At 31.5% G+C, this 20,196-nt stretch overlaps 2 protein-coding genes across 4 annotated transcripts in view; one reads left to right on the forward strand and one right to left on the reverse strand.

Moving 5' to 3' along the window:
- Positions 1-6,852: 6,852 nt before the first annotated feature.
- On the forward strand, positions 6,853-8,729 carry LOC137816658 (protein OXIDATIVE STRESS 3 LIKE 1). Its single transcript, XM_068619895.1, has 2 exons — positions 6,853-7,252; positions 8,034-8,729. The coding sequence occupies exons 1-2, from the start codon at positions 7,056-7,058 to the stop codon at positions 8,554-8,556; spliced, it is 720 nt and encodes a 239-aa protein (XP_068475996.1). The 5' UTR covers positions 6,853-7,055; the 3' UTR covers positions 8,557-8,729.
- A 1,180-nt stretch (positions 8,730-9,909) lies between these two features.
- Positions 9,910-20,196, reverse strand: part of LOC137817585 (myosin-15) — a 42,938-nt gene continuing 32,651 nt past the window's right edge. For all 3 annotated transcript variants that reach the window (XM_090298631.1, XM_090298633.1, XM_090298635.1), the window contains 8 exons: positions 19,980-20,120; positions 18,036-18,106; positions 17,829-17,928; positions 17,705-17,761; positions 17,555-17,611; positions 11,389-11,469; positions 11,228-11,310; positions 9,910-10,450 (listed from right to left, as the gene is read on the reverse strand). In XM_090298631.1, the coding sequence (XP_090154757.1) occupies positions 10,327-10,450; positions 11,228-11,310; positions 11,389-11,469; positions 17,555-17,611; positions 17,705-17,761; positions 17,829-17,928; positions 18,036-18,106; positions 19,980-20,120 (714 nt within the window). In that variant the 3' untranslated portion in view covers positions 9,910-10,326. The remainder of the gene's footprint in view (positions 10,451-11,227; positions 11,311-11,388; positions 11,470-17,554; positions 17,612-17,704; positions 17,762-17,828; positions 17,929-18,035; positions 18,107-19,979; positions 20,121-20,196) is intronic.

The raw sequence follows: 20,196 nt of genomic DNA on the forward strand, positions 1-20,196 counted from the left end.
GCACATGTACTTTCATATATTGTTTGCCCCCAGGTAACAAGGTACGTCCATAAACAAATCACAAAAAGAAGATAAGGGGAAGAAAAACTAGGACATTTTGTTTTCGGAAAACCAGTTTTGCTCACTCTCGGTCTGGGACTTACTACGCCTTACTCCTTGGGTATTTCGGTCTCGAATTTTTACCAGACATTCGTCACTCGTCTATTGAGTTTTGACTGAGATTTGAGGCCCAAATTCGTCCCACAGGATTGCAATAAATTTTTTTATTCATCATTGCCAGGGCCGAAAAGAAGGTTCGTTTGTGTGTGAAACTGTTTTATTTTTTACCTAGGTGAATACACATCCGTTTGACCTGAAATTTTTCGCGTTTTGCCCCAAATTCAGTCGAGATTCTTATGTGGAATTTCAGGAAAAAACTATTCCGGGAGAATTTTTCAGAAATTTTATTGAAAACCAAGGCTATCCTCTACCGAAACTCGTGAAATTTCGCCCTACTTTCTGAAATTTTATTTTGGGTCCGTATTGCGTTGAAAAGATTCACACAAGTACTTTCATATATTTTTTGTCCCCAGGTAAGGAGGTGTCCATAAACAAATCACAAAAAGAAGATACGGAGAAGAAAAGCCAGGACGTTTTGTTTTCTGAAAACCAGTTTTGCTCACTCTCGGTCTGGGACTTACTACGTCTTACTCCTTGGGTATTTCAGTATCAAATTTTTACTAGACATTCGTCACTGAGTCTATTGAGTTTTGGATGAGATTTGAGGCCCAAATTCGTCCCAAAGGATTTGCAATAAATTTTTTATTCATCACTGCCAGTGTCAAAAGGAAGGTTTGTTTGTGTGTGAAACTGTTCTATTTTTTTCCTAGGTGAATACTCATCCGTTTGACCTGAAATTTGTCGCCTTTTGCCCCAAATTCATTCAAGATTCTTACGTGGAATTTCAAGAAAAAACTATTCCGGGAGAATTTGATAGAGGATAGCCTTGGTTTGCACAAAAAAACTTGTGAAATTTCACCATACTTTTTGTAATTTTATTCTTGTTCGTATTGTGTTGATAAAACTCACACAAGTACTTTCATATGTTGTTTGCACTCATGTAAGGAGGCAGGTCCAATAACAAATCACAAAAAGAAGAGAGGAGGAAGAAAAGTCAAGACGTTTCGTTTTTGGACAACCAGTTTTGTTCACTCTCTGTCTGGGACTTACTACGCCTTATTCCTTGGGTATGTTGGTCTGAAATTTTTATCAGACATTCTTCATTGTGTCTATTGAGTTTTGGCTGAGACTTGAGCCCCAAATTCATCCCACAAGATTTGCAATAAATTTATTATTCATCACTGCCAGGGCTTAAATGAAGGTTTGTTTGTGCGTGAAACTGTTTGATTTTTTTCCTAGGTGAATACTCATCCTTTTAAACTGAAATTTCTCGCGTTTTGTTCCAAATTCAATCAAGATTCTTACCTGGAATTTCAAGAAAAAACTATTTTGTGGAAATTTTTCAGAAATTTTGTGCAAACCAAGGCTATCCTCTTTCAAAACTTGTGAAATTTCGCCCTACTTTCTGTATTTTTATTATTGGTCCTATTGTGTTGAAAAAATTCACACAAGTACTTTCTTATGTTGTTGGCACGCAGGTAAAGAGGCACGTTCATAAACAAATCACAAAAAGAATATACAAGGATAAAATTTTAGGACGTTTTTTTTCCGGAAAACTAGTTTTGTTCACTCTCGGCCTGAGGCTTAGTATGTCTTACTCCTTGGGTATTTTGGTATGAAATTCTTACCAGACATTCTTTATTGTGTCTATTGAGTTTTGGTAGAGATTTGAGTCCCAAATTCGTCCCACAAGATTTGCAATAAGTTTTTTATTCATCACTGTCAGGGCTGAAAGGAATGTTCGTTTGTGTGTGAAACTGTTTGATTTTTTTTCCTATGTGAATAGTCATCCGTTTGACCTGAAATTTGTTGCGTTTTGTTCCAAATTTAGTCGAAATTCTTACCTGGAATTTAAGGAAAAAAACTATTTCAGGAGAATTTTTTAGAAATTTTGTACAAACCAAGACTATCCTTTATCAAAACTTGTGAAATTTTACCATACTTTTTGTCATTTTATTCTGGGTCCGTATTGTGTTGAAAAAATTCACACAAATACTTTATTTATACCGTGTGAATATGATTACAAAAATATATAATTAAAAAATAAATATACTCACTTCCTTATTCTCTTCAACATTCCATAATTAAAATAAAACTTTCAAAATCGAATGAATTTAATCAGCTATTTATGAAATTATATGTCAATGAAGGATTTTCTTTTATTGGTAAATATTACCAGAAAGTTGTTTCTGTGAATGGTAAATATTTATTGCTCAATGACATATTTTTGGTTCCATGACAAGTTATTTCAAAAAATAATTTTCATTTTCCCAGATTTCCACATTTTGAATGAGGAATAAAAGTGTGTCATACATAGTAAATAAATTATGATAAACATATTTTTATATCTTTCACCAAACATTAAAATATTACATTCTTCAACTACCAAGTATTTTAGTTTCCACTAACAGCTAATAATATCTATTTATTTTTATTTAAACTTTATCATTATAATTGAATATAAAATTATCAATTGATTTTGGGATGATTCATGAAACAAAATGTTAAAAAAAGAAAAGTTTATTGTATTGAGTGAGTATGAATGATATGATTTTGTGTATCTATGTCAGATAACATAACCTGTGTTGATGATGTTGTCCTGAAGCTGTCTTAAATTAAAGGGCACTCCAAATTGAATCTGATTTTGCATTTGTTGAAGTCATGAAAATGGAAGGTTTTAAGACAGAGAGTGGGTGTAGGTTAACCACCACCATTATTATTATGCTCATAGGGTCACTCCTTACAACCAACACGTGTCAAAAATCAAATGAAATGACGTGTAACGTGATAAGCTTTACTCTCTTTCCCTTAACGTTCCTAAATTCTCGTTGAAAATAGAATATTGTTTTTCTAAAACAAAATAAACAAAATTGATTATATAATGAAAGAAAAGAAAATGAAAAGGACAGTTGTAATAGGGTCCTCCTACGGCTACAGGGCAACCTAACACAAGGACATGCTCATCAATTCAGTTACCTTTCATTGTTGGGTCCCACATGTTTCTTTCCCTTACAAAGGGATAAGATAGTATAGGTTATAGGACATGCTTTATTTTACCCTATAATATTACTTTAATCATTTTTTTTTCAAATATAACATTCTCATCATTTCACTCCATTCTTATTTATATTTGTAATTTTTAATTTTAAAATTACTTTTTATTATTTTATCTATATTTGCATCTCACCTTAATAGACTTTAATTTTAATTCAATCCCGTAAAATTCACTCAATCCAAAAAAAAAGTCTTTACTTTGTTCCAAAGCTTGAAAATGTCATTGAAAAAATAAAAATTACTGTATTCAAATTTATACTTATTTATATACAATGAAATACTCTAATTTTTAATAAAAAATTAACTCATTTTAATACAATTATTTTATAAGATACTCACTATTAGATTAGATGTTATAATAAAGAATTAAATTGTAATTGTACTAAATACCATATCTTCACTAGTTTTATAAATAACAACAATGAAATAATAACTAATAATATTTTTTTTCTTAGGAAGCATTAAATTTGTAGAAATGTGGACCCCACCTCACTTTTGTTGTTGTGGATAAGCTTCAATTCTCACCACCTTATCTCATTCTTACCCACTGCATCCAACTTTGTACTTTATTGCACAAATAAAATATGAAAAAATAAAACTTCTATAATAAATATTTTTTTTTGGAAAGTTTGGAACGTGCTTCTCAGACAAGAATTTTTCTTGTTTTAGAAGGAATAAATTCTTCATTTTCTTTTTTTTTTTTGTATATTGAATCTTTGTTTCTTTGTAATACATGATGAGTTTTGTTCCATCAGGAAGTGAACTTTTACTCAGAGTATATTTCTTTATGGGTTTAGAAAAAAATAAATAAAATACATAAAAAGTTGATTCCTATAAATAAATAGATAGTTAGAATTGTTTGTTTAAAACTTAGAGAAAAATTAGGAGTAAAAAAAATATGATGAGGTTGGTTGCTTTTTAAGTACATTTTTATTTTAATTTGATTTACCGAATCTACCTTATTTTCATTTTTTCTCCTTTTTTTATATCCTAAGGACAAAAAATTAAATGGTAATTTATTATATTGTAAATTATTGTGAAGAATTTAATGTGTTTTGATAATTATTTGATATGATTTTATATTTATTGGTTATATTATTTTCTTACAAATATAATACTATCCTCCTTATCTTCAACTATCAATATGTACTGAGACAATAAGTTTTGATTTTTTTTAAATAAAATACTGAATCTCAGTTTATACAGGTAGAAAAAAAAATATGATTAGAAAAATATTAATATTTATTTACAGTATTGGAAATTAATCATTGTTGGAGCCAGTAAATGTTTCTTAGGATGATAAAAAGGCTTTTGACCTCATCCTAAACTATATTATTTTTAAGTTTTTTTAACAAAATCCTTTTCAAGGTTTTTTAAAAACTATTTCATGAAGTTATATGTTTTTATACATTAATCATGTTTTTCACTCAAATATATATCATATATTGAAATATTTTATTTTACCTTTCCTATACTTCTTGATTTTATTTTTTAATTAATTTACAACTAGTTCACAAATTTGATTTTTTCATTTATCTCAATTTGCTATTCCTTTTTTATATATATATATATTTAATTTTTCAATCATATGTCAAAATGACATATCTAATTAATCATTTAGATGTTAAAATATAAAAAATTCACTTTTATCTAATACATACAATCCTGTTTGAGATTATTAAAACTAGGAACTAAATATGATGACAAAGTCCTATCAAATGATCAACCATTAGGGAAATAAGGTAGATACATATTCTTATATATGTTTGAAGAGTCATGATTTAATCGAAAAAAGTAAAATATGATTTTCATTCCTTTTTTACTTGTATTTTACCTTAAGTATATTATGGTTAGTGTTAGGGTTTCTAAACCTATCTATAATATAATTGGACTCAATCAAATCCACATTAAATCCTAGACCAATCACATAATTCTGATTAGTCACACATATCACACATCTTTGCAGCCTAGTTTCAAATTCAAGACTTGTACCAATTTACTTGTAATTTGGTCGGACCCTTCACCTATAAATGGAAGTGTTTGACTCGTCAATAAATCAAATATACTTTAGTTATGCTCCTGAAATTGCTAACCAAACTCTCATTGTCTCCTTTCTTTAGGGTAAACACCTTGTTTGATCTCTCTCATTTTCTCTAAATATTAGGTCAAAACCTACCACTCTTACCTCACGACATTTCAAGGTTCTAAGAGTTCTTTGGAGCTCCTTCTTAGTCTCCATACTTCATTGCTTTCGTCAATCCATTCTACAATTAAAGAACCAAACCTATTCATAAAAAATTTCAAACTATCAAAATTATCTTAATTTTTTCTCAATAAAAAACCTGAATAAAATTAGGAATAACATTAATTAAATTTAATTAGCAGTATTCTGTATAAGTTATTTACAATTACTACCTTAGATTGTAACGTAAAATTATCCAAAACCTTAAACCTACAATTTCATAAATTTTATAATTTATCTTATGTTGAATATTCTTAATTTAATAAAGTACACTGTTTTATAAACATCAATTCTAAGTAATTTATAATTGTAACGTTTCAAAAGGTAACTAAGAACAATTAAAATTGTAAACATAACCTATAGCATACATATATACATATGTTAAAAGTATTAAAAAACCATTAGATTATATAAATAAGTATTCAAGATATTTGAAGCAAACTTCCTATATATAAGTATATGGATTTCATACACTTTTTTTTCACATAAATTATATCAAACATCTACTTTTAAAAATTAGTTCTCACACTTATTTATCACATAAAGTCACGCATTCGTACAATAATAATATCATAAAGTACTTTAAAATTAGTGATATACATTCATTTAAAATTTTAACTTGATTTTCATGTAGTGAATAACAACCTTATTGTTTATTTATAACTAAAAAAAATAAAAATACTAATGACATAATTTCAAATACATAATTAGCCAATTACTTTTAAATATACTCTACACCAAAATCAAATATGTTACAACATAAGCCGTCAGCAATCTGAATAATTTTTTTATTAATTTTATTTTAACAATTTCAAAATATCTATTAAATTTACTAATAAATACTTTTTATAAAAAACCACTCATATATTCATTTTCTAATTACATTTTATCTAAAAAAATTAAACTAAAAACTTTATTTACCTAATTCAAACTCAATTTCAAATGAACTAAATAACTTTTATGGAATTTAATTAATAGTTAACAAAATAATAACTTTAACCATCTTTTAATTTCTAATATGCAATTTTAATTTTCTCAACTTTTGTTTTCATAGTTTTAGTTTCGTATTCACATATTTACATATATTTTATTTTTTCAATAACACTTTAAACGAATAGGTTAAATTCAGAACTTAATTAGTAAAAAAAACACAATAAATGTACAAAAAATAGATTAAAAAATTATAAAATTTGTAACCTGTAAAAAATAAAACGATGAAAAAATGGAGATGAAAAGTTAAGAGAGAAGAGATATACATGATTGTAACGAATCCTTAATAGTTTATATTAAGAAAAAACTGTGTTTGACTTTATCAAGTGGTTGTAGTGGAAGAGGATAAGGCCAAGTAATAATAAAAATGAATATATAAAAAAAACAAAAGCAATTGATACAACGTTGTTCCATGCCTTATCCACAACATTTTAACCTTCCAACAAAAAACGCGTAACATTCTAGAAGCCAAATACCTTTTCAGTTTTTTCTTGCCAAAATTATAAATAGGCCAACAAATCTATAAAGATCGCTATGTCGTGTGCTTGTGTCTATCCATTGCAATTCCAACTTCTTCTTTCTCTTTCTCTTTCTCTTTCTTTGCTTGCTGATGATGTCACGCGCCCTATTGTTTCACGCGCCGGGGGGAGATGGGGCGGAGGAGGAGTGTAGTACGTCGTCGTCGATCGGGAGGAACAGCGACGTGTCGTCGGAGAGATCTGCGGAGGGAGGAGAAAACGAGGTGGAAAGTGTCTACCGTGGACCTTTGCATTCTATGGAAACCTTGGAAGAGGTTCTTCCCATAAGGTAACTAACACTACATGAACCTTTATTAGTGCCCTTTTTTTTTTTCTGTGATACTAGTTTTAGATCCTTCTCTTTTATTGCATGGTGTTAGTTTTTTTATTTTATTGTTTTGTTAAGTAGATTCATTTGTGAGGTTATTGCTTTCTTTTCTGGGTGATGATAAGCATCCAACCAAATTGGAGTGGAAATAGAAGAATTAGGAAGGAAGAAAACAAATAGAGAATAATGATCTGTGTAATAAAGTAAGAAAAAAAATATTGGGCTGATAGTGAGTGTATATTTATAATTTTTCTTTATTTAGGAGTTGGAAATGTTCATTTTCTGATGCCAAACTGCCATTTGTATTGATTTGTTTTCTTCTTTGCCCACGAAGTTTCTGCCTCTTTGGGTGTTGAATTTGAATCTGGTCTTCCCGGAAATTCAGCTATAAACTTGATTTATGTGAAACTCTTTGGGTCACTTGTAATTGTCCTAAACAAGACAAGTTGTATTTTACTCCAATTCCTTCCCTTTTGAGTTTGTTTTAGGTGCATCTGTAGATTTAGGTTAAAAGAAGAAAGAAATATTTAGATATGGCCAAATTGTTTATTTGTCGAAAGTCCATTTTGTTGGACTTAACATAATCAAGGTCCTAGAGATTAAACATTCTCTCAACATAGCTGCTTTCAAAAAACTTTTTAATGTGACAGATGTCTGGTTTGGTTGCTTACATCTAATCTATCTGTTGTTTGTCTTGCTTCTGATGATGTTTGTAATTAATGAATTGGTTGTGGTTGAGCAGGAGAAGCATCTCAAAGTTTTATGGTGGCAAGTCAAAGTCATTCACTAGCCTGGCTGATGTAGCATCTTCCCCCTCAGCGAAAGACATTGCAAAGCCAGAGAATGCCTACACCAGGAAGCGTAGGAATTTAATGGCATTGAATAATGTTTTGGACAAGAATAGAAGCTACCCTCTAAGGTTTATTGGTGGTGCCATTTGCAAGAGATCAATCAGTTTGAGTAGAAGCAATCTGGCTCTAGCTGTTGCCATGAATAATTCTGACAGCAGTAGTAGCATTACAAGTGAAGAAGACTCTGGTTCCAGCTCAAACTCGATACCATCACCCTCATCGTTGTCGTCATTACCAGCGCTTCATCCGAGAAGTAGAGTGGCTTCTGGGGCATGCCCATCCTCTCCTTCGCTGCAGAATTTGTCTTCCTGGAGATCATTTTCCCTGGCTGATCTACAGCAGCATTGTGCCATTGCTGCAACCATGAAGATTTCAAGTACTTCCATCGGAAATGAGACAGCTCATCCATCATAGTAAAGATGATAACAAGCTATGTGATTTTAACTATTAAGGGTTATTTATTTGAATGAATATCTTGCTCCCCTCCTATTTGTTGGAGGAAGCAAGTTGTGTAGAAAAACAAGCCTTTTGCCTCATCTTGGAATTAACTTGAGTAGGATATGATATGGAGCATTAACTCTTCCCTATTTTGCTTTTCGCTTCGGTAATAATGGTAAATCAAGATATCTATAACAATTCTCATCTTAAATCTTCTTACTTGGCATTCAGTCAAATTGGCAAAGGGACATTATACACTTAATGAATCAATCCTTGAAAAAACATGGATAACACTTTTCTTGTGTCATTGCCAAATGGCATATAAAGTTGAAACCAAAAGAAATGTCTACTAGTGAAGACCTCTCTCTTCTTAAAATTATATATTATCGATATTTGCCTTTTTTTAATTTTTAAATATTTAACTTTTCAATCGTTAGATGTATATTCATCAAATTGTCCTCTCTAAATTTATGATTCTGAATTTAAAAATTTGGATTTTATTGAAACTTTTTTCTGACACCTATATTCTTAAGTTTTCAACTTTATAATCTATACAATACCTTCAAAATGAAAACTCAAATCACCCTTTTGAGTACTTGTTTCACGATTGACAGTTCGACGTAGTTTCCGTAGAAAGAGAATGAATGTTAACGGATAACTAAAAGGTTTATTATCCGTGAGAAGGATTGTTTATTAAAGAAAAATTACCATTAAAATATATAATTAATTTGAAAGAGTTACTAGTAATTTTAAACACATTTAATTATCTTAATTAACAAAATTTAAATAAAACACATGTAATTACTTTTTTGTATTAAAACTTATTTGTTTTAATTATTGTGCTAAAATATCTATCCAATGTTAACCAATTCACTTGATTTCTGTAACTGTTTCCATCTTAATCTGAGTACAAATACGAAGAAAGTTAAGCAATTTACTTGATTTCTACATTGAAGTACCACAAATTTTCTTCTTTTATCGATAGACCATGCCGAATATTGGCAAGAACAAACAACTAAATAAAATTGACAGATATAAACCACCACAAAATAAAGGATGGATTAACCTTACAGGTTCCATATACAAGAACTAAAATCGAAGAAATGAACTAAATAGTTTTAATCATAGAAAAATTAACTGTATGTTAGTCTGTCATTCGCTGCCAAATTATACAACAATCAAACCAGAAGCAAAACAATGATCATCAACATTCCAATTGGAATAAAATCAAGGTATTTTTAAAGGGAATGCTTTAAAATTAGTGGCATTTATGGCACTAAATGCCCATACTGCTGTGCTTCAAAACACAAAAATTGCTCAAGGTGAAAGTAAATTTAGAACTGGAATGGGCAAAATTAAATGATGTTAATATTTACAGGAATGAATGAAATTTAATTTTGGCCATAGCCTAGTTACAATTGCATACCTACATAGAATACAACATGAAAATCAATAATAAATATACCTAAGTGGGTGGATGGCAAAATAATAGAGGCAGCGTCCCAGGCTTGCAATGTGATTTATATACTATGGGTAATTAATTACAAAACGTTGGTTGAACTATGTAATTTAGAGGGGGAGATTACAATCAACCAAGAGAATCACTCTTCTATCTCTGGCATCGTATACAGCAAGCGCACAATGTAAACAACCAAGATAGCTGTCCACGTGAGAGAAACTTGTGTTTCCAGTGCAGATACCGTATTAGCATTGTCATCAAAATCCAGAGATGAATTCGTAGACCAGTTACTTCTGATGTGAACTAAGAAACTGAGCGCAGGAATATTCGGACACGAATTCTGGAAGATGAATCTCATCAAGATCTATGGCAGGAATAGCCATATCTATGTCTTCAGCAGAGAAAGGAATGCTGCAGCGAAGAAAATAAGGTTAAATAAGACAGGAATCACAAACGGTGGCTGTTTGACTCTTGAGATGCAAAAACAGTTCCTTATTACTAACTTGGAGCAATTTTAAATTTCATCTGCGAAATTGTGTAAGGAATCACACCTGCGACTTTTTATTTGTAAGTTGTAACATGCAATGTGCACAACAACTTATATGCAGGTTTAGATCTTAATGATTTTTAGATGGGTTAAAGAGTAGTACAAATTTATCCATTTATTTTATTCTAACTGAATTGAAGAAAGTTCACATTTCCCTCTCTCTCTCCCCAAGACGCCACATCAGCATTTTCTTATGCGTGCATTCAATTAGACTAACAAGCATTGGTAATGTCTAACAGCAGGTAATTCTCATAAGCATTAGATAGAGCGTCCATGAGCGTCACAGTACTCAATTGAAAATTCTAAACTACAAGACCACCAAACAAAAATGCAACCAACTGAACTGCAAAGTACACCGGTTAAGAGTTATGCTGCTTGACATACTTATTAAGCTTCATCTAACAATAAACTAGCAGGTAAAAAAAGAAGTATCCTGTTTTATAAAAAAAATGTAAAAAAAGACCTTGCTTTTTCGGTATTATAATTTCAATTTTAAAAAACTGGAATAAGAATCAGAAATCCTGTTGAAGTAAAAACAGGCCAGAAAAACACAGAAGCAGGGAAATCATTCATATTGATTCATACAATAATCATGTTAAAACTACAAGTGAAAAGAACTTGGATGAGAGAAGGTAGTGTACCTCAGATCATCATCCAATAAGAAAGAATTTGAGGGCAGGACCTGATTGTCCTTGCTGACAATTTCCCTCATTTCACTAACCACCTGTTTACCATATATTGTTCAGAAGTCTAATGAAACTACAATAATAGTTCTTTTGAATAAATTAAAAACAAAACTTGCCTCATTGGACACACTTTGGGTTCCATACTTGTCATCCCAGTACATCGTACTGATTCGATAGATTTGCCTCACTGTCAATGCCTGATGAAGAAAGGCATTAGCATTATTTACAAATTTTATATGCTTAGATGAATTGTACATCAAGATTTTGTATTCATAACATTACACATGCAGGGAATTGGACATATGCTAATTAGAGAAATCGAGAAGGCATATAATGAATTCTGTGGGTTTAAGCCACAATAAAGCTATTCGATTTATATGATCAATTACACTATTTTAGGCTAATAACAAAAATATTGAATCAATCTAATTATCCTAACATCAACCGTGACTATATCTATAGGGTTATAACGTATCTACAAGATTCTAACACTCCATCAAGGTAGAGCATGTAGGCCATATTTACCAAACTTATTACATAGATTTGCCTCACTGTCAATGCCTGATGAAGAAAGGCATTAGCATTATTTACAAATTTTATATGCTTAGATGAATTGTACATCAAGATTTTGTATTCATAACATTACACATGCAGGGAATTGGACATATGCTAATTAGAGAAATCGAGAAGGCATATAATGAATTCTGTGGGTTTAAGCCACAATAAAGCTATTCGATTTATATGATCAATTACACTATTTTAGGCTAATAACAAAAATATTGAATCAATCTAATTATCCTAACATCAACCGTGACTATATCTATAGGGTTATAACGTATCTACAAGATTCTAACACTCCATCAAGGTAGAGCATGTAGGCCATATTTACCAAACTTATTACATATGTAGTTAATATGATGACCCCTTCCTTAGTGACTTACTGAATATATATGATAGTTGATACTTCCTCGATATGCACCAAACTCATTAGATATGTAGTTAATATGAGGACCCCTGGTTGACTTAATGAATATCTACGCTAGTTGATACTTTGTCAGACATCATTTCTTTTCTAGGGCATGACTTCTTTCCTCACAAAATTAACAATCAATTTCAATATGTCTTGTACTTTCAAATCATATTTTTAATACTTTCTCAAGCTGTAGCATACAAATCAAACTTGATACAAATGTAATCAACACAAGATCTCGAGACATGTTTCTTGGTTATTGGAGCTGACAAAGTAAATAATGACAAAGCTTCACACATCAATTTGGTGCAAGTGTATGAAGATGATGTGCTGACGAGTTAGTGACACATGTCAGTGGTTGGTCGTAAGTCAGGCACATAGTGGTTGCCAAAAGAGGACAACTTCAATTATAGGGTCATCTCCAATTATTATATCATAGTATATAAGTGATTGCGAACCTCACTTTATGAGCTAATTTTATAAGGTTGAGTTAGGCTTAAAGTCTACTCCTTAACATGGTATCAAAGTCATTTAGAGCTTATCCTAACGAGAGTTTGTTGAGCTTATCATGCCACCTGCTATCGGATCACCCATAAATATATAGCAAGAGTTGGCAGTCTTGGCGTGAAGAGTGTGTGTTGGAGATCCCACATCAACTATAAATAAGAACATTACATAATATATAAGTAATTGCAAATCTCACCTTATGAGAACCGATTTTATAAGGTTGAATTAGGCTTAATCCCTTAGATTGTGGGACTGTTATACAATAAAATATACAAAATTAAAATAATAACAGAATCAATAACATAATAACATAATAATATAAACTATGGTCTAAGAAATGTTCAACATCAATATATGCTTCAAGACTAATATTTTTGTTTCTTTTTTAACAAAATTTCTCTTCTTGATATCCCTGTCCCTTTTAAATACTCGACAATTCTAAGAGTAGCTTAAATGTGTTTCCTTTGGTTGATGCATAAATTGACTTACTAGGCTCAAAGAAAGCAATATCTGGTTTGGTGTGAGATAGATAAATAAGTCTTCCTACAAGTCTTTGGTACATTTCTTTATGTACAGCCAGACCATCCTCTTCACTTCCCAACTTTGTATTAGGATCAACTAGTGTGTTTGCTGGTTTGCAAGCTGTTCTACCGGTTTCTTTTAGCAAATCAATAATATACTTTTTTTGAGATATGAAGATCTCTTTTTGGGAACGAGAAACTTCAATTCCTAGAAAATATTTTAACTTTCTAAATAAAATTGTTACTCCTCTTGAATCAAAATGCTTGATAAAAGTGTGGTCCCCTTGACTCTCTTTGTATTAAAACTCATCGTGACTTTGATAAACCTCCCTATTAAAAAGTGGACTTTAAGTCTAACTCAACCTCATAAAAACCGACTTATAAGGAGAGGTTTGCACCCACTTATATACTATGAAATGTTCTAATCTCTATCGATGTGAAACAAACGGCCCGATAGTGGGTGACCTGATAAGCCCAACAAACAATTGCTAAAATCGAAATAGGCTCGAAATGATAGGCTCGAAATAGCTCTGATACCATATTAAAAAATAGACTTTAAGTCAAACTCAACCTCATAAAATCGGCTTATAAAGTAAAGCTTGCACCCACTTATATACTATGAAATGTCTTAATCTCTAGTCGATGTGGAATTTCCAACACTCCCAAATCATGCTCTAGGTGACTTTAATCGTAACAAAATCTTCCATTTTTTTTGCATAGTAGAAATTGAAGCTAAATAACTATTAAACGATTCTTTTAAACTAAAATGTAGGATGACCAAGACGTCCGTGTTGAAGCCACATCTGAGAGGATGACCAAGATTCAGGGTATGGCTAAAGATTATAAGTGAGTGCCTACAGTCTGGCACACTCTTTATTTTCTTCATGCTATAAGTAGTATCACCCGCCCTACTATTTAGCAATTCCAATTGTCTTTCCCGTGGCAAGATCTTGGAAAACACAATGGGAATAAAAAACATACCATCGCATAATTTAAATCTTGGATAACCTTAGGAATAGACAAGAGGTTATTAGATAGTTTGATAGTGTGGGAACATGAATCACATGTTTTAATAGAAAGGAAGGTTGAAGGTGGATGTTACAACAACTAGTAACGTGGATATTGGAACCATTAGCAACATTAATATGTTGGTTAATAGATAAAGCAGTGTAGGATGAAAAATAAAAGCAATGAGGTGTCATATGGTTAGTAGAACCAGAGTCTATAATCTAGATATTCCCACTACTAGGAGTAATAAAGGAAAAGAAGCTAGAATTCTTACCACTCATGGTTAAGAAAGAAGAGTTAGATGTCTTACTAAGGGAGTCCATCAAAACCAATTGAGCTTTGCAAATAGATTAATTTATAAATAGTTTATAAATTTTTCCATTACAATCCCACTACAAATGTGATTACAATATAAATTTTTAAATTATTTAGAACCTAATTAAGGAAAGAAATAATTAGCAATTAAAGCTATACAAATCAAATCACCAAAAGATATCAAATTTGTCCTAAAAAATAGAAAACAAAATCTACACTAATTATGGAATAATTATCTCTACAAAATTACACAACAAAGCTGATTAACATACTCAGTAGCTTACTTCACAGACATGGTTTTTACCTTTTCATCATATATTTGTGCAACATCTTTTGCCTCATAATAGAATTGCTCTATTGCAATCCATATTACTTTAGTTGAATTAAGAAACATACATGTGTAATTGATTTTTGGAACCGTTGAATTCCATAATCACGCCATTATCATAAAGTCTTCTTCATTCGAGGACTTGAAAGTATGATCATCTTCAAAAGGAGCATCAACAGTTAAATGGCTAGCCTTTCCTTTCCCTTTCAAAATGGTTTTATTGAGTTCAGACCACTTCAGATAATTTTCTCCATTCAATCAATAAGCTAAATGAACATTTTGCAACTCTCCCACATTGCGGGGTTTGTCTCCATTTTCGATTATAGCCATTACAAAAAAATTATAAACATGGATTTGATGCAGCAATGAAGGTTGCAATAGTGCTCAACAATGAAGGACAAACACACAAGGAGTTCAAAGACTCAAACCGTGGAACAATGAAGGTTGCAATTAGGATTACACAACAATTAAGGTTACAATTAATTTACATGATCATAGGCTCCCAAGGAACAAGCACTTTGATACCATCTCAAGTTTGAAAGAAAATAATTTTTTTCTTATTATTTTTCATTACATGTATAGGAAATATGAATAGATTAGATGGCTATTTTTGGAAATAAACAATGCCTACTCTAATAAATAGGTTCCCTTAGATTGTGGGTTTGTTATGCTAAAAATAAAAACAAAAAATATAAAAATATACATGTTGGAGATTTCACATTGATTAGAAATGAGGACATTTCAAAGTATATAAGTGAGTACAAACCTCATATTATAAGCCGATTTTATAAGGTTGAGTTAAACTTAAAGTCCACTTCTTAATATGATATCAGAGTCATTTAGAGTCTATCCTAGCAAGAGTTTGTTAGGTTTATCACACCACCCGCTATCAGACTAATATTGGACCACCGCACAAGCTGACAGATCTTAACGTCATTTCATAGTACACAAGTAAGTGTAAACCTCATTTTATAAACCGGTTTTATAAGTCCACTTTTTAATAATACAAAATTAAAACTAATAAGAATAAAATCTAAAACTTCCTAAAATATCTCTACAGGTTACGTTAGAGCACATAGTGACTAGCAAGGAGCAAATAAGAATGTTCAAGAGGAAAGAAATTGTTTGGAGAGCGTAGAAAATGTTGCAAGACACAACAACTATTGCAGAACAAAAATACTCAAGAAGTCAAAGCGACTATCTGAGAACAAAAAATATGCCCAAAGAGTGCAATAACTGTAGATGTGCAAAAATGCTCAAAGGGAGCAACTACTTAAGAGCAAAAATGCTTGGAGACACAATAACCACCGAAAAGCAAAATTGCTTGTAGATGCAATGACTACTGAAGAGCAACAACATGCTCGGGGAGGATGGTGACAAGAGAGAAAAAATGCTCAAAGGGTGTCATGGCCGCAAGAGAGTGCAATGATCGAAGAGCAAAAATGCTCTAAGGACACAATGGCTATTGGTGTTGAACATCGCATGACAATCGAAGGCATTGGTGGCAATCCCTGACTGGAAAATACTTGTCAAAATGTCTCTAGTGGTGGATAATGAAACACAAAAGAAAAATACTAGAAACTGAAAAACATACATGATGTCTAAAGTTATACACCTATGGGCAATGGGCCCACAAGAAAAGCATGGATTAGAGTTGTCTTCTCATCAGGCTCCGATACCATGTTGAGAAGAGTAAAATTGAGAAGGCAGATGATGTATTTTATGAGTTTATACTACAGCAGAGCTATTCAATTTATAGGACAGAAAACATAATTATAGAATATTCATTTACCTTACTTTAGGCTACTAACATAACTATTCTTAACATAAAAAATTACTACACGCATCTATAAGGTTCTAACATATGTAGAAGATTCTAACACTAACAAATGGGATAATAGGAGGATCTTTGCTATGAAAGAAACCAAACATGCTCCCTCAATAGTGGAAGGAAGGCAATTAACTGTTTGTTCCATATTGTTAGAACAAGTGAATCTGAGAGGCATTGGTAATGAAGATACTTGCATAATTGTTTTAAAAATAAAATTTTCAACAAATAAATGTATTACTATTAATAATTGAGTAAACTTTTAGTCGATTCCTTCGACGTTACCACGATAATAGAGAGGAAATTGGAGAGGGAAGCTGGAAAAAGAGAAGAATGGTGGAAAGACTGAGTAGGACAAAAATGGAGGACGCCTTGAAGTGTTTGCACTATCCTAATTCTTTCATTAGTGAGTGATCTAAGGAAATGCGTAAACACATTTGTTTTTGGCATTCTCGTAATCTGAACATCACTGTAACAAGGATATAAGCTTTTGTACAAATACATAAAAAGTAATTTATTTTCAATGTCCTATCATATTAACATCCATATATTGGTTTTCACATAATCAAATTCCTTTTACCCCAACTCGCATCTAAGATGTTTCACCTACACATTTAATCTGTTCAAAACAACTGGACTAAAATAATTATGGCCTATGCACCTCGTGATTGAAACACAAAATTACATCTTGAATGATGATTAAAAAAACTGTTTCAAGAAAGACTGAAGTTGGATGACTAGCATTGCAACAACAAAGTTTAGAGAATATGATAAATTGGACAATACGATAATTTAACAATCATACCGGACAAAGATCTTTTCGAATCTCTTCCAAAGATTTCTTTCTTTTCTGGTGTATTACCTGCAGAATTCAAACAAAGGAAATTAAAGATAAGAGAGATAACAACTCTTTTGACACCATTGAAGTCCAACCAAAATAAGACAATTTTTATACCAAGAACCCAACAGCTTGTCGTATGTAATTGAGCTCATGCCAGGATGTCCCTGCATACTACATTTCACAAGTACTTAGTAACCCATAAAGCTAAAATTTCAAAAGTATAAAAATGTCAATCTACCTCCTCCTTTGCATTGACTATCCATTTTTCCAGTTCGGCTAGACCAGACTTCACATATTCACCATTTGAGAAAGTGCAACATTCCCGACGCAAAAGAAGACTAAATATTGATGGAATTTTAAAAAAAAGTGAAAAAACTAAACACAGGAAGATAAGAAACAAAGTAAATTAATGACTTTAATATACAAGAACAATCATAGTTTTTACCTGTTGAAGAGTGTAATATTGATGAATGAAAACACCTGTGTAACTAGTTTACGGATGAAGAAGGATGGCACCTAAACAAGTAAATTTTAGGCAAGACATAAAAGTTAGACACTGTGAATGGTTGAAACTTGTTAGCACTAATAGAGCAATTATATCCACAACCAGAAAAATCATCATTTATATGTACTCCAAAAATTATTAGATCCAACCCACAGAATCAACATCTAGAAAAATATGTTCCAAACCACAAAATCAACATCTTGAATGCATCAAATACTGTAGAATACAATGAAGTGTACAATTTCACCATGGTAGTAAGTACAATAGGTTGTCAACCATGGTGTCGCCTAGCCTGGACAATCTCAACCATGGTGTCGCCGGAACAAATGGCAGTGACAAGGCACATTGATGGTGGCAGAGTGATGGCGGCAAAAATTTAACACTAGTGAACAGTGGGTCACCGGGGAGGCAAGGATTAAACCTAACTCTAGAAACCATATTAAGATAAAAGAGAGAAAGGCTTAGGCTGAATCCTTTGTGTGTATTGAACGCGTATGGTTATGCCTTTATAAATAAGAAAATACAAAGATAAGGACCTAAGCCCATTACATCTAACAATACACATACAACTACTCTTTTTTACTATGTGGTTGTCATTAATAGTATCTTTACATGTTTATGTTGTAAATAACGGATTATTAGGATACAAATATACTTAATATCTCCATAGAAATTAGGAAAATATATCTTTAGAATCCTCCTGTTCATTTTAGCATATTTTTATATCTATATTTTAAAGGATTTAATTATGGTAATGTGAAAATCCCAATGATTCAAAATACAAAACAAGAAATAAGGTTAAAGAAACCTCAAAGACACTGGATATCATAAAAGAAGGGTAGAAAGAGAATTTTCTTTTATTTATACAAGTCAATGACGGTCAGCCTATTAGCCACCCTGGGCGCTCATTCCAGCTTTTGATCAGGTTTAACCAAAGCCTTAGATGCCAGTTATGTCACACGTAACTATAGAGTGATTTTAACCAAATATGCTTTTACTTACCATTGATAAAGGGTATGTTTGAACAAACTTCTCCATAAGGCCTTTAAGGGAGAAAAAATAGGAAATAAATGGATCTAACTTTTCCATAAGCTAAAATTAGCTTTGCACATGTTAAAAACAAAAAATTAGAGAAGCTATATGAAAGAGTTTATACAATATAGTTCAAGCATACACTAATTTTAACTTATGGAGGTAATTTAAACTTTCTTTTTTAATATATTTCTCTTAGAAGGAGCTTATAAAGAAGCATGTCCATAGCTTGACCATTAAAGTTTGAAAAACAAACCCAATCCATATCCATGTAATTGGACAAAGTTGGTAAGAATTTTTGAACCCAATTTAAAGTGGTTATAAGACTAGTTTTGTTGAACAATTATAGTTAGATCATAAATTTGGTTTTAAAACATAATTTGACGCCTTAGTCGAGTTGATAATGCCCTGGCAGAGGTTGAGTCAACAACACCTTGATTGGGCAAGGCCAAGTTGAATATAACCCGACAAAGGCCAACTGAAAAAATGTGTTGACCAAACAATTTCTTAAGATGAACATTAATTTTGAACATTTTAAAATCTAAATAAACATTGAATCGGTATCCAAGTAATTGAATTGGAATTAATATGATCTGGTTTGGTGTCGTTATGATAAAAGCATATATCCACATGAAGCTTCACTTTATTAGAGTGCCATTAACAAGGTTGTATAGCACTAAGAAAGGATTGTTTCAAGAAAAAATGAAAGGTGCACAACAAATATACACGAAAAACTTAACCTCCAGTGCACGAAATTAAGGATAGTATAAAAGAATACAACAAATGGAGAAATGTATACAATGAATCAAACACATTAACAAAGTCAAAGACCACTAAAACAATAAAACGTACATGATTTCCACGAAGTTTGCTCATGAGTGAATCCAAAAATTTGACAATGTTATCCCATGGACCACTAGATGATTGTTGGGGAATCCCACGAGGAGATCTAGACAGTTTTGCCCCTTGCATTCCTCGTCCTGTTTTGGGTGCCTAACCAAAAAACAATAAATTATAAAATTAAACATAAGCAAACATTAACAAAGATAGACAATTAAATAAAGATTTA

This window comes from Phaseolus vulgaris, chromosome 1 (assembly GCF_051622355.1).
Source record: "Phaseolus vulgaris cultivar YP4 chromosome 1, ASM5162235v1, whole genome shotgun sequence".
Lineage (NCBI taxonomy): Eukaryota > Viridiplantae > Streptophyta > Magnoliopsida > Fabales > Fabaceae > Phaseolus > Phaseolus vulgaris.

Excerpts from the sequence above, each read along its gene's own strand:
- LOC137816658 (XM_068619895.1), top strand. The coding sequence starts at position 7,056 with ATGATGTCACGCGCCCTATTGTTTCACGCGCCGGGGGGAGATGGGGCG. Across the intron at positions 7,253-8,033 it reads GAAGAGGTTCTTCCCATAAG|GAGAAGCATCTCAAAGTTTT; the intron begins GTAACTAACACT and ends GTGGTTGAGCAG.